A 12,007-nucleotide genomic window follows, 5' to 3' on the forward strand; every position below is an offset into this window, starting at 1 on the left:
TTTTAAATAACTATTAATTCACAGGAAGTTGCAAAGAAATGTACAGAGTAGCACATGAAATCTTATAACTTCTCCCCCAATACTGACATCTTTCATAATTGTAGTACAATATCAAAACCAGGAAATTGACCTGGTAAAATACACAGAGCCTATTCAGATTTCACTATGTATACATGCATGTGTGTGTGCGTGCGGGTATGTGTGTGTGTGTGTGTGTGTAGTTCTATGCAATTATGTCACATATGTAGCTTTGGGTAACTACCACCTCATTCAAAATACAGAAATGTTGAATCTACAAAAGGCTTCCTATTACCCCTTTATAACTATGGCTAACCTCTCATCTTTAATCTGGCAACCACTAATAGATTCTCCATCCCTATAGGTTTGTTATTTTAAGAATGTTATATAAATAGAATCATATGGTAGATAACAATTTAAGATTGGCTTCCCCCCAACACACACTCAGTATAATTCCCTGAGTTCCATCTAAGGTGTTGCATGTATCAGTCATTTGTTTTGCTGCACAGTATACCAAGATGTGGGTATAGCACAATTTGCCACAGTTTGTTTAATCATTAACCTTCTGAAAGACATTTGGATTATTACTATTCTTTGCCTATTATGAGTATAGTCTCTATGAACATCAATGTGCAGATTTTTGCATAGCTATAGGTTTTTGTTTTTCTGGAAAAATGCCCAAGAGCACAACTGCTGGATTGCATGACACAGTAGGCAAAATAATATCCTTGCAAAGACGTTCATGCCCTCATCCCTAGAATTGTGATCATGTTGCCTTACATACCAAAAGGGACTTGGTGGAAAAATTAAGAATCATGAGGAAGAGAGATTTTCCTAGTTTATCTCCAAGGGCCTGAAGTATTTATTTAAAGGGTCATTTTGGGAGGGAGGCAACAGGGTTAGCACCAGAGCTATTAGAAGATACTACCTTACTGGATTTGATGACAGAAAGGGACTGTGACACAAGGGATGCAGGTGGCCTCTACAAGCTGGAAACTGAGAGACAAGTTCTCCCTTAGAATGCCCGAAGAAAACAGCCCTATTGACACCTTGAATTTAACTCATTAAATCTAGAAGAAACTTCCAAACTAGTTTTCAGAGTGGATAGTTCTGTTTTTTTAAGGTTTTGCTCTTTATTCAAAAATCAACATATATTCTACTTCTTTTACGATACCTATTATTGTATCTACTGGTTAGCTCAGCGGTAGAGCATTGGCCTGGTGTGTGGAAGTCCCAGATTTGATTCCTGGTCAGGGCACACAGGAGAAGTGACCATCTGCTTCTCCACTCTTACCCCTTTCCTTTCTCTCTCTCTCTCTCTCTTTCTCTTTTCTCTCTCTCTTCTCATCTCCCACAGCCGTGGCTCAAATGGTTTCAGCAAGTTGGCCCCAGGCAATTAGGATGGCTCCATGGCCTCACTTCAGGCACTAAAATAGCTGGGTTGCCAAGCAGCAAAGCAGAGGCCCAGATGGGCAGAGCATTGTCCTCTAGGGGCTTGCCTGGTGGATCCCAGTCGGGGCGCATGCGGGAATCTGTCTCTCTGCCTCCCTGCCTCTCACTTAATTTAAAAAAAGAAAAAAAAAGAAACGTATTCTTGTTCATGTATTCAATATTTTAAGTGCTTTTTAAGTGTCAGGCACTATTCTGAGAGCAGTGAGCAATACAAAGTTCTTGCTTTCAGAGGCATGACATCCTAGTGAAGGAACAAAGATAAATACATAACCATGCAAATCAAGATAATATTAGGTAGAAATAAATGCCATAATGAAAATGAAACTGCTTTAGTAGTTGCTTTAGGTGGTTGGAGAAAACCTTCTTAAAGGGAAAATTTGAGCTGAAATTTGAATGTTAAGAAGGATGCCACCAAGGGAAGATGTGCAGAGTGAACACTCTAGATAGGGGAAATAGCTTGACATCACTGACAATGAGCAAACCAGAAGAAACGTGGCTGGAGCACAGTGAACAAGGATGGGGAATTGTAGTGGCTGAGATCAGATAGGTAGGCATAGGACAGATCACCGAGACCCTCATAGGACAGGATAAGGAGTTTAGATTTATCCACTATGTAACAGGATGCCACTGGAAGATTTCAAACAAGGGAGGGACAGGATATGATTTCTGTTTGAAAATGACCATTCTTGTAAGTAGAATGGTTTGAAGCAAGGCAATGACAGAAGAGGGAAAACCAATGAAGAGATTATTGCATTGATTAGGTTAGTGGTAGTGGAGTTGGAGAAAAAGTGACAGATTTAAGATTTAAGATTTATTTGTGAGATACAGTCAACAAGATTGCTGCTAGATTGGCTATGGGCATGAAGAAAAGAGTGTTTACGCTTGAGAACCAGGGGATGGTGGTTTCCTTAATTTTGGATTGTTATTTTGGGTGGGTATCTGGTACTAAGAGGACAGAGTTGTAAAATAAACCATTATTTATGTAGTTGAGTGGGAAAATTGTCAATGGACAATTAGAGGTTGGTTGTACAGACATAAATTTAGAAGTGACTAATTAATGTTTCAATTTATGAGCTTGGATGGTGTTCACCAGGAAGAGTACCATTAAAGAAGAAAAGGGAATAAAATACTTGAATTTATCACTACAGTAGAGGGTGAAGAGTTTTAAAAATATCTGAGTAGGAGCATTCTGTGAAAGTGGAGAAAGACCAGAAAAGGATAAAATGATGAAGCCAAGAAAAAATATCTTTTAGTAAAGAAGCTATAGACATTTGTGTCGAATGTCGAAATTGGGTCAGTTAAGTATGAAGGACAGAGAGTAGACTGAGAATGAGAGTTATATTGATGGGCAATGGAATCTGAGCTAGATGCGGAAGTTAGAAAATGTAGAGAGAAACAGGATAAAAAAATACTGCAGTGATGAGGTTGATGGTTCAGTAGGCCCAGTGAAACTGGAGAGTCAGAAGTTATAGTGTGAGCACTATAACAAGTGAACTGTAGATATTGGTAAAAAAAAAAGAGGATACTTGAAAATCAAGATTTGGGAAATGGCACAATAATTAATGATGATGAGATCAAGGTATATATAATCATGGGAAATACTTTTTTTTTAAAAAAAGGCATCACAGGGATGGAGAAGGCCAAGGATGAGAGAGGCCAGGAAGAACATTAAATATATTGCCCATTTGGATATTGAAATTATCAAGATGTCAAAATTGGGGGTGGGGGTGGGTCGACAATAGAAGCCAAAGAGCCAGGTTTCAGTGATTTACCCAACTGAGCATAATCTCTTTCTTCTTAAACTTCCTTTTTAATTTTGTGGGGATGTGCCTCCTTAGAATTCTTTTTTTATTTTTTTCCTTTTGTGTACTTTTTTTCTAGATTAGACAATGAAAACAAGTTTGTTGCTATCTTTTATAGCACAAAACACATACTTTTCAATACAGCGTGGCATAATAAGAGACCTCAGTGATCTTAGCTTCTGTATGACGGGGGTATTTCATTAAGGGCTAGCCCATTTGGGAGTAGATAGATGGAATATAAGATGATGGTTTAAGTATAACGCTTTAGAGAAATCATACAACATATGGCAGATATATAGAAACAGTCTAAATTTATTTTAGAAGAGATTTTTCAATTATTTAGTATAAAAATAAACAGACATATTTCAACATTTTATATAATTCAAATACAGTCTGAGGCACCAACACATTCACATACACATTCCAAATTTCTAGGTTCAGACAGCAGATTGATGTTTATAACAAATCAGTTTTTAAATCAGAGAAGTGAACAGTTTTTTTTATGCAAGCCCTTTTAATATTGACTATTTTTTTTAACCATTAACCTTTTAAACATAAAATCTTAAAGAAAGATTCTCCTGAGTTATTTTTCTTTAATGAAATTTCATCTTCTCCCTCTGCCTGAAACACGTTTTTAATTATTTACATAAATACTAATTTTATCCATAATCAGTGCTTGATTTAAAAAATATTAAAATCTACATTGCTTTGCATAGAATGTCTCTTCAAAAAGTCATGACTGAATGAATTCATGTAGCATCCACAGGTCTTTAGAAATGTATAGAAGGTCAGTCTTATGGCACATCTAGGCTAAGGAGACAATGTTCTCTGTGGACTGGTGTATAGGTAAACCTTAAAGACATAAATTCCAGCCTTATATCTCGATGTACCAGAGCTAGGTTCCTGAACACTAATTCACATCTTAATTTCTCTTGTGGTATTTAAAATTCAAAGAGGTAATCCCAAGGAAGATACAATAATTCTGACAATGCAAAAAAAAAAAAAAAAAAAAAAATCAATGATTGTAGGCTTCAAACCAGTTTAACAATAATGTCCCAACAAAACATAAATAATAATCTTCAATAAATTAAGTAATGTACAGTACCAGGAAATGTCTGCTGACAATGAGATGTGGAAAAGAGGAAGCTTTATCTTCCAGGAACTATTCAGGAATCGTTTGCTTTTGTTTCTAAAGGAGAAAGGACATTCACCAGGAATGTGACGCTCTCTTTGTCAAGAACCCCTTACAGTTCTTACCTCTTTGTAGGCTTCTTCAGTTACACATAGTTAAAATGAAATATAAATAAAGTCCTCTGCCTTTCACTGAAAATACCTCTTTATCAAGGCTTTCTCTGAGAGCTTTGGTTTCTTTTACTCCTTTTAGGAGGAGCTAAATAGTAGTCCTGAGCTGAGGTTTTCCTGAAAACTTGGAAAAGTTAGGATAAGAAAATACTGACAGAGTCCAAAGAAAGATCTTGAAACCAGGAAAGCAAAATAGAAGAAGTAAACTGATCAAGAGAGTTTCTCTTAGCAAGATGGCTAGGAGGAAAATCAAAGGAGCTGTGCAGGTAGTTGCTACCAGTGTATCGTGGGAGATACTCTGTAAGGACTGGAAGTGTAATAAGGAACTTGCAGCATTTTTTCCATCTTATAACAGCCTTTCAATGTTCAAACATCTTTGCTCTGGTTCATACTGTAATAATCTAAACTGAAATTCAAGTAAAAAAATGTCAAATGACAACTGTTTTTCCCTTTAACTTGGAGAAAAGACATCTTTAAATCAGTGATACAAAAATCTTCACAAGTATAACCCCTTTCTCCTTATCAGAAGCACATCAGGAGTTTAATATAAATATTAAATAATTAAAAGAAATCATTCATATAAATAAATAAATACGATCAACAGGCTTCTACAGTTCAGTCGAACGTCCTTTCAGTAGCACAGTAGGGTTGATGTCATCTAGTCCAGAGTGGGATGGGCTGGCATTAATGGTGACTGTCTTGGCGAGCTGCAGGTCTTGAACACTGAACGAGGTGGAGGGGCAGCCTTTCACGTTATTGCAGATGAGGGACTGAATCGAGGCAGTGTTGATGATTTTAAAACCTACTTCTCCCCCAAAAGTGCTAGGCTTCCAGTAGTGAGGGGAACAGATAGGATTGCCCATCAGTCCCTTCAAGGAGAAGGGGGCTCCGAGTTCTACCATGGTCTCACCAAAGATGGCGTCAGGACGAGGCTTTTCTACCAGAAGAGCAGGATACAACTCCATGGCGTCAATGTCACCGTAGAGCGTTTCTAACTCCGCAGCCATTTCTTTCTCTCCTGGGAAGGTGACAAAGAGATACGACCAATGTAAAACTTTACAAAATTCTAAAAAAGTAATCGTTTCTCCCCTTTGCTCAATCTGCTTCCAACTTCTCTGTTGTCTCCATTTGGCCCTTTGAATCTTTTAATAAGTTTCAAAACTGTTTCTCACCTGTAAGTTCTTCAAATGATTCATAGGGCTTCATCCGAAAGCGTTTGCGGTACTCATTAAGGGACTGGTATTTCATCTGTCTGCTTTGGTCGATCGAGGCCTTTGCTACAGTTCGAATGGCAGCTGGAAGGTTCCGACCACCAGCAACCTGTGGAAAGTGAATTACATTTATAAAACAAAAGTTTTAGGCATATTTACAGTTACTATTTTAAAAGCATTCCTTGGGTACAAAGATAAGACTGATGCTCCCAGCTGAAATCTAAACTATTCAAGGTTGAAGGATTTACTTCTATAACCTGTAAGATTATAGAAAAAATTTTAAAATGTCTATATTTAAGGTATGATTACATATTGCCCTTTGATTACTGTAGACTAAAAAGCTTTGACTTTTCAAAAAAAAAATTTAAGCTTCTCCTTTCAAGAAAAGAATGTTACTAGAAAAATAATCACTTTTGTATAAATTTAAGAAAAATCATTTCTATGGAAGAAATTCTAGTTATGACTAGTCCTCTGTTTTATTTTATTTTTCAATAACAACACTTACCCTGCCAGCAATTTGCCTGCTGAATGATTCAACCAACTGGGTAAGCCCATGTTCCATTAATAAAGAGTTGTTGTAGAGAAACTGTTGATGGCTGTACTCCTGGTCATCAACCTGAAAGGCATCAGGCAGAAGGGGATGCCAGTGGTAGAGCGTGTTAAACTCAGCAGCAATGCGGTTTTGGTACTGGAATTGTTGGTTGAAAAGCAGCTCTGGGTCAAACTTCAGTTTGAAGTGATAGCCACTCAAGTGCTGTACATAGTCTTCAATCACAATCTTAATAGTTTCTCCTGTTTGCACAAAATAAAGAATGTAGAACATGAATTCTTTCTGATTACTAACTTGCAAGCCACCAAAATGCATTTTTTTTTAATTTGCTATTTCTTCACTTCTACATTTCCCTTTTTACCATGAAAACAAAAGGTAGTTATATATCATAATCATGCTCATGGACAGAGTTAATATGGAGCATGTGATTTTACATTCACTGCATTCTCCCAGAATGACTTAAAATATAACAAAGGTTAAAAAAAAAAACCCAACTAGTTTTCTTCAGGGAAGACGGTTTTACTTCAGTTATTTTTCCATCTTCCTTACCTATCAGTATGAGCCTGCTGGTCTGGAACAGCCGCTCATCATCCCATTCTGGATGCTCCTGTTTCAGCACATCGCACACTCTGTTATGTTCTCGCAGCCAAATCGTGGCGTACATCATCAGACCAGGCACCAGGCCGAACACCTCATGCCCCACGGCAAACCGCAGGTGTTCAGGGATGTGAGGGGGGTAGATCATCTTGACCTCAGTATCTTTGACTGTGGGAGGATATGCCTCTCCATCAATTACCTAAAGAATAAGAGTAATAAATAAACATTAAGTTAAAAGTTAAATAGGATTTTAATCAGAGATTTAAAAATATAGGTAAAGTGGTGAGTCATAACTAATTCTTAATATTCAAATGGGACAAACCTGGTATTTCATTTTGCCATCCTTGAAAAGGCGCAGTTTATGCTGTCGATCCAAGGTTTCACCATAAATATGACTTAAATCCACCTAGAAGATTATAGAAACATTTCAAGTTGTTGCTGCTGAAGTTGTTCTTGTATAAAGAATCTATGATATAATTTATCACTAAATAATTTAGCTTGCTTCAGTTCAATAATTTCAACAAAACACTTTTTTCATAGCCACAAAATACAAAATTAATATGTTTATCTACTGAAGCTACAAACCTATATGTGTCTCTTGCATTTAAAGGTATTAGTATCTCCTATGTAGGGGATAAATACAACATATGCTTGACTATAATTATATGGTTATTTCCTTTAAAAAGCCTCAGAAAATTTAATATTGATATAAATTCTTATCAATAAACTGAAGCTCTGTCATTGAAATCCAAAAGATAATAATGCTGCAAAAATCTCACCTTACAGTATTTAAAGCAGCATAGTCAGGATACAAACATGTTTTAAAGACACAACTTTTTGCAGTCCTAATATTTTGAACTAAAAATATGGCCAAATTACAAATGATAACTATGTGTGTGTGTATTATTGCTAAACCATTGAATTAAAATGAAAAGTCCATTAAAGTTTTTATAAACAGGACCCATTTTAAAAAGAGGGTGAATTATTTGGTGGTGCAAATAAACATATGGCCTTTACATTAGCACCTCGCTATGATTTGCTGCACTTCAGATGCAGTTCTCTTACCCCGTGACCCAGTCCTTTAGTGAAAGCTGGTCCTCGCTTATGATCTGTCTTGAAAAACTGATGGGTGAAATGCTGGGCAAAGAAGGCAAACATCAGATTTGTGCCCTGAGGGTCAGGAATAAACTTTCTTCTTATTAGAAATCTATCCACAATCACATCTGAATCAGGAAGCTTTTTCTTCCCTGGGGGGAAAAAAGAGAGAGAGAAAGCTAAGAATCCAGCTATATATTCAAGGAAGCAGATAGTACTGATTTCCAAGGGCATTCCTCACAGGATAAGCACAGTTGTGACAAGGATCATAATATAAGTGACAGTTCTACAATATGGGGAAACAACTTCTTGAATAATTTTATCTGTTGTCTAGTATAAATTCAGTTTTAATGAAAGTATTTGAAATCATTTAGGCATTAAACCAACATGCCCATTCACTTTCATAAAAGTTTACATAGACTCATACTTTCAAAAAAATCTCCAGAGTTCATAAAAAAGGGGAGAAACCATACTTTTATTAACAAATAAATGATAATGTGGGGTCAAATTTTCCAAGTAGCAATTCAGCCCCCATTGCAAGCCATCTTTAACTGCCTCCTCTCACTCACCTTTCACACCCATGGGAGTTGGACAGTCATCAGCCACAGGAGGAAGAGCTCTGGTGTAGTAGGAGAGGTTAGAAAAAGCTTCCCAGCTTTTATAGCCATAGTGTGCATTGTAAGTTGGCGGGCTGTCAATCAAATGTGATCTGGCTGAAATTTTTAAGAAAAAAAAATTGTTTAATTTGTTCCCATATGCAAGGCAAGTCAGTGTTCATTTTTACTGTAAAATGTGCAAAGTAGCACCAGAGATTGAATTTAATTCCAACAGATACTCTATTTTAAAACAATTATACTTCCACTTGTGCATAAAACGAATGATTCATTAAAATACATCTTTAATAAAGCATATGTACTTTATACAACATCAGATGGTCTAGCTATCTGGAATAACCATCCAAGAAGTTTGGAAAAGGTATGCAGGATTATAAGCAAAATTTTGACTGTGAGAGAGAACTTAATAAACTGGTGGGACTGAAATGTCAATAATTTTGGCCATTAAGATAGAAGGCACACTGCAAAAGGATATTTAAAGTCATTCTGACAAGGTTGGAAGTATGTTTTTGGATTAGGTTTAGTAATCTGGACTATTATTAAAAACATTTTCTTCGAGGAAGCTGAAAACCCTAGAAAGAGAATGTACTTACATGTCAAGACATACTTCATAATTCCATTTCTCAGGAAGGGAATATTATTGACAATGTTCCAGACTCCCTTGAAGTGGCTAAGTATGTAGTGCACTGTGTTTGGAGTGGGTTTCAGGAATAATTTTATTCTTGTCAGAATTTCAGCTGCAATAAGAGAGAGAAAGAAAAAAAAGGAGGGCAATATTAATGGTGCACATGATAAGATGCAAATCTGTAAAATGACAGCTGTATATATCCACCTTCTAAATGAGAGCACCCAAGAGCAGACTTACGTGTTGAGCAGTTTTCACCATAGAATCCTGTCCGGGTACAGTCACACTTATAATGGTCAAATCCAACACTCATACATACACCTTGGTTTTGACATGGGTTGGAACAGCAAGGATTTGCTACAATAAAAAAGTAAAGGTAGTGAATAAATTATTCTTCACTGTCTTAATCTTGACTTAAAAGTTTATTTTACTTACTATGGGTCAACTTTACAATGGTAAATTCAAGAAATATACAGATAGTCATGGGAAAACAATGTTTTTAAAACCTGCCTCACAGAATGGTTACAAGGTAGCAATATCAACTTCCTATTCTAAATAAGGCTAAGTGAACATTCAACCAGGGGAACCAAGTTTCTAAGCTTTTCCTTAGTAACTTCTTAGATGTTCAAATTAGCATTATGAAAAAAAATTAGCATTATGAAGAAGCACAAATAAGTAGCACTCTCAAAATTAAAATGGATAGATCTTGTCCATTAATCAAAACTGGGGAAAACTGCAAGGTAAAAGCAGCTTACTTTTAAAATAGTTTGCTTATCTTTAAAAAATAAATTGGGTTTTCCCGAGGCAGGAAAACAGGGTATTCAAATAAAACAGCTACTCTATCTCAGTAACAATAGGAACCACGTACAAATATTTCACATATATTGACCCCATCTTGTCTTTCAAAAATGACAACCTGCAAGTTAGTATCGCTATTCCTATTTAGCAGATGAGAAAAGAGACTCAGCCCGGTTAAATGGCAAAGCTGGGATATCCATCCAGTTCATTGGACTCAAAGGGGTCCAGGTGCCTTACGAAGTCTATAACCTCTCTGTTTGGAGAGTACTGTATTCGGAGTAAGGGAACCCCCGGGAGGTCAGAGCAGAAAGTTGGCGGCGTGTCCGGCGCGGGCGCCAGGTACCCACCTGCAGCGCCGAGCGCCAGAACGGCGCAGAGCAGCAGGGCGCGGGCGAGCATCTCTGCGGCGGGCGGGCGAGGCGGCCGGCGAGGGCGGAGGCGTTGCCGTGCGTGAGCTCCGGGACAGTGTAGCTGCAGGAGGCGCGGTGCGGAATTTCTGGGCGTACTCCGGATGCTCGCTGCAAGTCCTTTGACAACTGGAAGCTAACGGAGAAAGCCTTCCTTTTATGCTTGAAAACTAAGGCCACGTGATGCCATGACGGATTCTTTCCGCTTTCCCTTACCCGCAGCAGCTACCCCCCCCCCCCCCTTACATATTGTGTAAGAGCCAAGTCGGGGCGGGATTATGTTACCCACGCAAATGACAAAATCGGAAACCCGGGAGCTGCGCTCGGCTTCCCCAAGGTGGGTGCAAAGCGGATTGCCACCCAACCCCCCGCTCCGATCGCCTCGGTTGCCCCCCAACCCCCGCTCCGCCCCCGTCCCCAGTTCCGCTGCGCCGGGAGCTCGGGTGCGCGCCAGATTCCTTCCCTGACTCCCATTCTGAGGCGGCGGACACCATCTGGCATGAGTGCGCAGAGGCTCCGGAGCGCCCGTCAGACCCTAGGTCTTTGGAAGCCCGAAAGAGTCACAGTCTGGACAGACAGGGACTAGCAAAGCCAGGAAAGAATGACACGTTTTACACGTGTCATCTATCAAACAAGTCAGGTTTTGATTTTCGTGACAACCCTTAACCTACTGTATACGCAACACATACATACCTTTTAATTTTTAAAACTTTTATTTAGCTGAAATGCAAAGCTATAGTGAGTGCACATACCTGTAACTTCTCTTTATAGCTAAGTCGTGTTTGCCTTAAGAAATTCTGTTCTCCACACCACCATCCCTTCCTTGCTTGTTGGAGAGGGAGGAGGTCAATTCCTCTCCACATACTGCCCCTAAGCATTTATCTTGTAAAAGTAGTAGGAGCTCCCGCTAACATGTCTCTCCTCACGGGCGCCCAGAATCTGCAGGGCTGGAAATGTGCAACATTTGCTTTAATGGATTGATTTCTTTGCCGCCTGGTCACCAGCCCTTCACAGGAGATGCAAGTAAGAAGGAGATTTTTAAAGTTTGTTCTTTTGTCATCTCTGCCCGTTTTTTCCAAGATGAGGTGTGACAGTGGATCAAAGTACAACATTGCATTGAGGGCTACTTTTTAAACTTCTTTTGGAACATAGCTTAATGAGAAATTGATTGGAATAGATGTAAAGGGAGGGTGATTTTTAACCATTTTGAATCTTTTCGTCCTTTCTTTTTGTTTAATATCTATCTTTTGGTCGTGGTGGGGAGGGGTTTGTGAAGGTGAATACTAAAACAAGAAATTAGCAGCAGCAGAGTGGAGAATAAAAAGTTCAAAGAAGCCATACATCCTTATAATTAACGGAAAAGGATGGCATAAAGCCTGAAATAAAACTCTATCCGATACCACAATTTGAAGAAGTCTTAAAAAAAAAAAAAAAAAAGAGGTCCCTGTGGAATTTTTTCTGTCATTTTGCTTTCATGTATATATTGTAATTCTACACGAGACACAAATGACTAAAATTTCATCCCTCCTCTAGTCA

General features: G+C 38.2%; 1 protein-coding gene across 1 annotated transcript; it reads right to left on the bottom strand.

The window, feature by feature from the left end:
- Window positions 1-3,874: 3,874 nt before the first annotated feature.
- On the bottom strand, window positions 3,875-10,586 carry PTGS2 (prostaglandin-endoperoxide synthase 2). The gene is made up of 10 exons (XM_066361734.1): window positions 10,412-10,586; window positions 9,507-9,623; window positions 9,235-9,378; window positions 8,597-8,740; window positions 7,998-8,179; window positions 7,255-7,338; window positions 6,885-7,131; window positions 6,291-6,577; window positions 5,747-5,894; window positions 3,875-5,592 (listed from the first exon to the last, which is right to left on the bottom strand). The coding sequence occupies exons 1-10, from the start codon at window positions 10,461-10,463 to the stop codon at window positions 5,183-5,185; spliced, it is 1,815 nt and encodes a 604-aa protein (XP_066217831.1). The 5' UTR covers window positions 10,464-10,586; the 3' UTR covers window positions 3,875-5,182.
- Between the last annotated feature and the right edge of the window lie 1,421 nt (window positions 10,587-12,007).

The sequence above is a fragment of the Saccopteryx leptura genome, chromosome 2 (assembly GCF_036850995.1).
Source record: "Saccopteryx leptura isolate mSacLep1 chromosome 2, mSacLep1_pri_phased_curated, whole genome shotgun sequence".
Taxonomy (NCBI): Eukaryota; Metazoa; Chordata; class Mammalia; order Chiroptera; family Emballonuridae; genus Saccopteryx; species Saccopteryx leptura.

What these genes read in the sequence shown, in the direction of transcription:
- PTGS2 (XM_066361734.1), bottom strand. Translation starts at nt 10,463, where the DNA reads ATGCTCGCCCGCGCCCTGCTGCTCTGCGCCGTTCTGGCGCTCGGCGCT. An exon ending in AACTCCCATGGGTGTGAAAG is followed by an intron (nt 8,180 to 8,596) that starts GTGAGTGAGAGG and finishes TTTTCCCCCCAG; the next exon opens with GGAAGAAAAAGCTTCCTGAT. An exon ending in GCAGGCAAATTGCTGGCAGG is followed by an intron (nt 5,895 to 6,290) that starts GTAAGTGTTGTT and finishes CACTTTCCACAG; the next exon opens with GTTGCTGGTGGTCGGAACCT.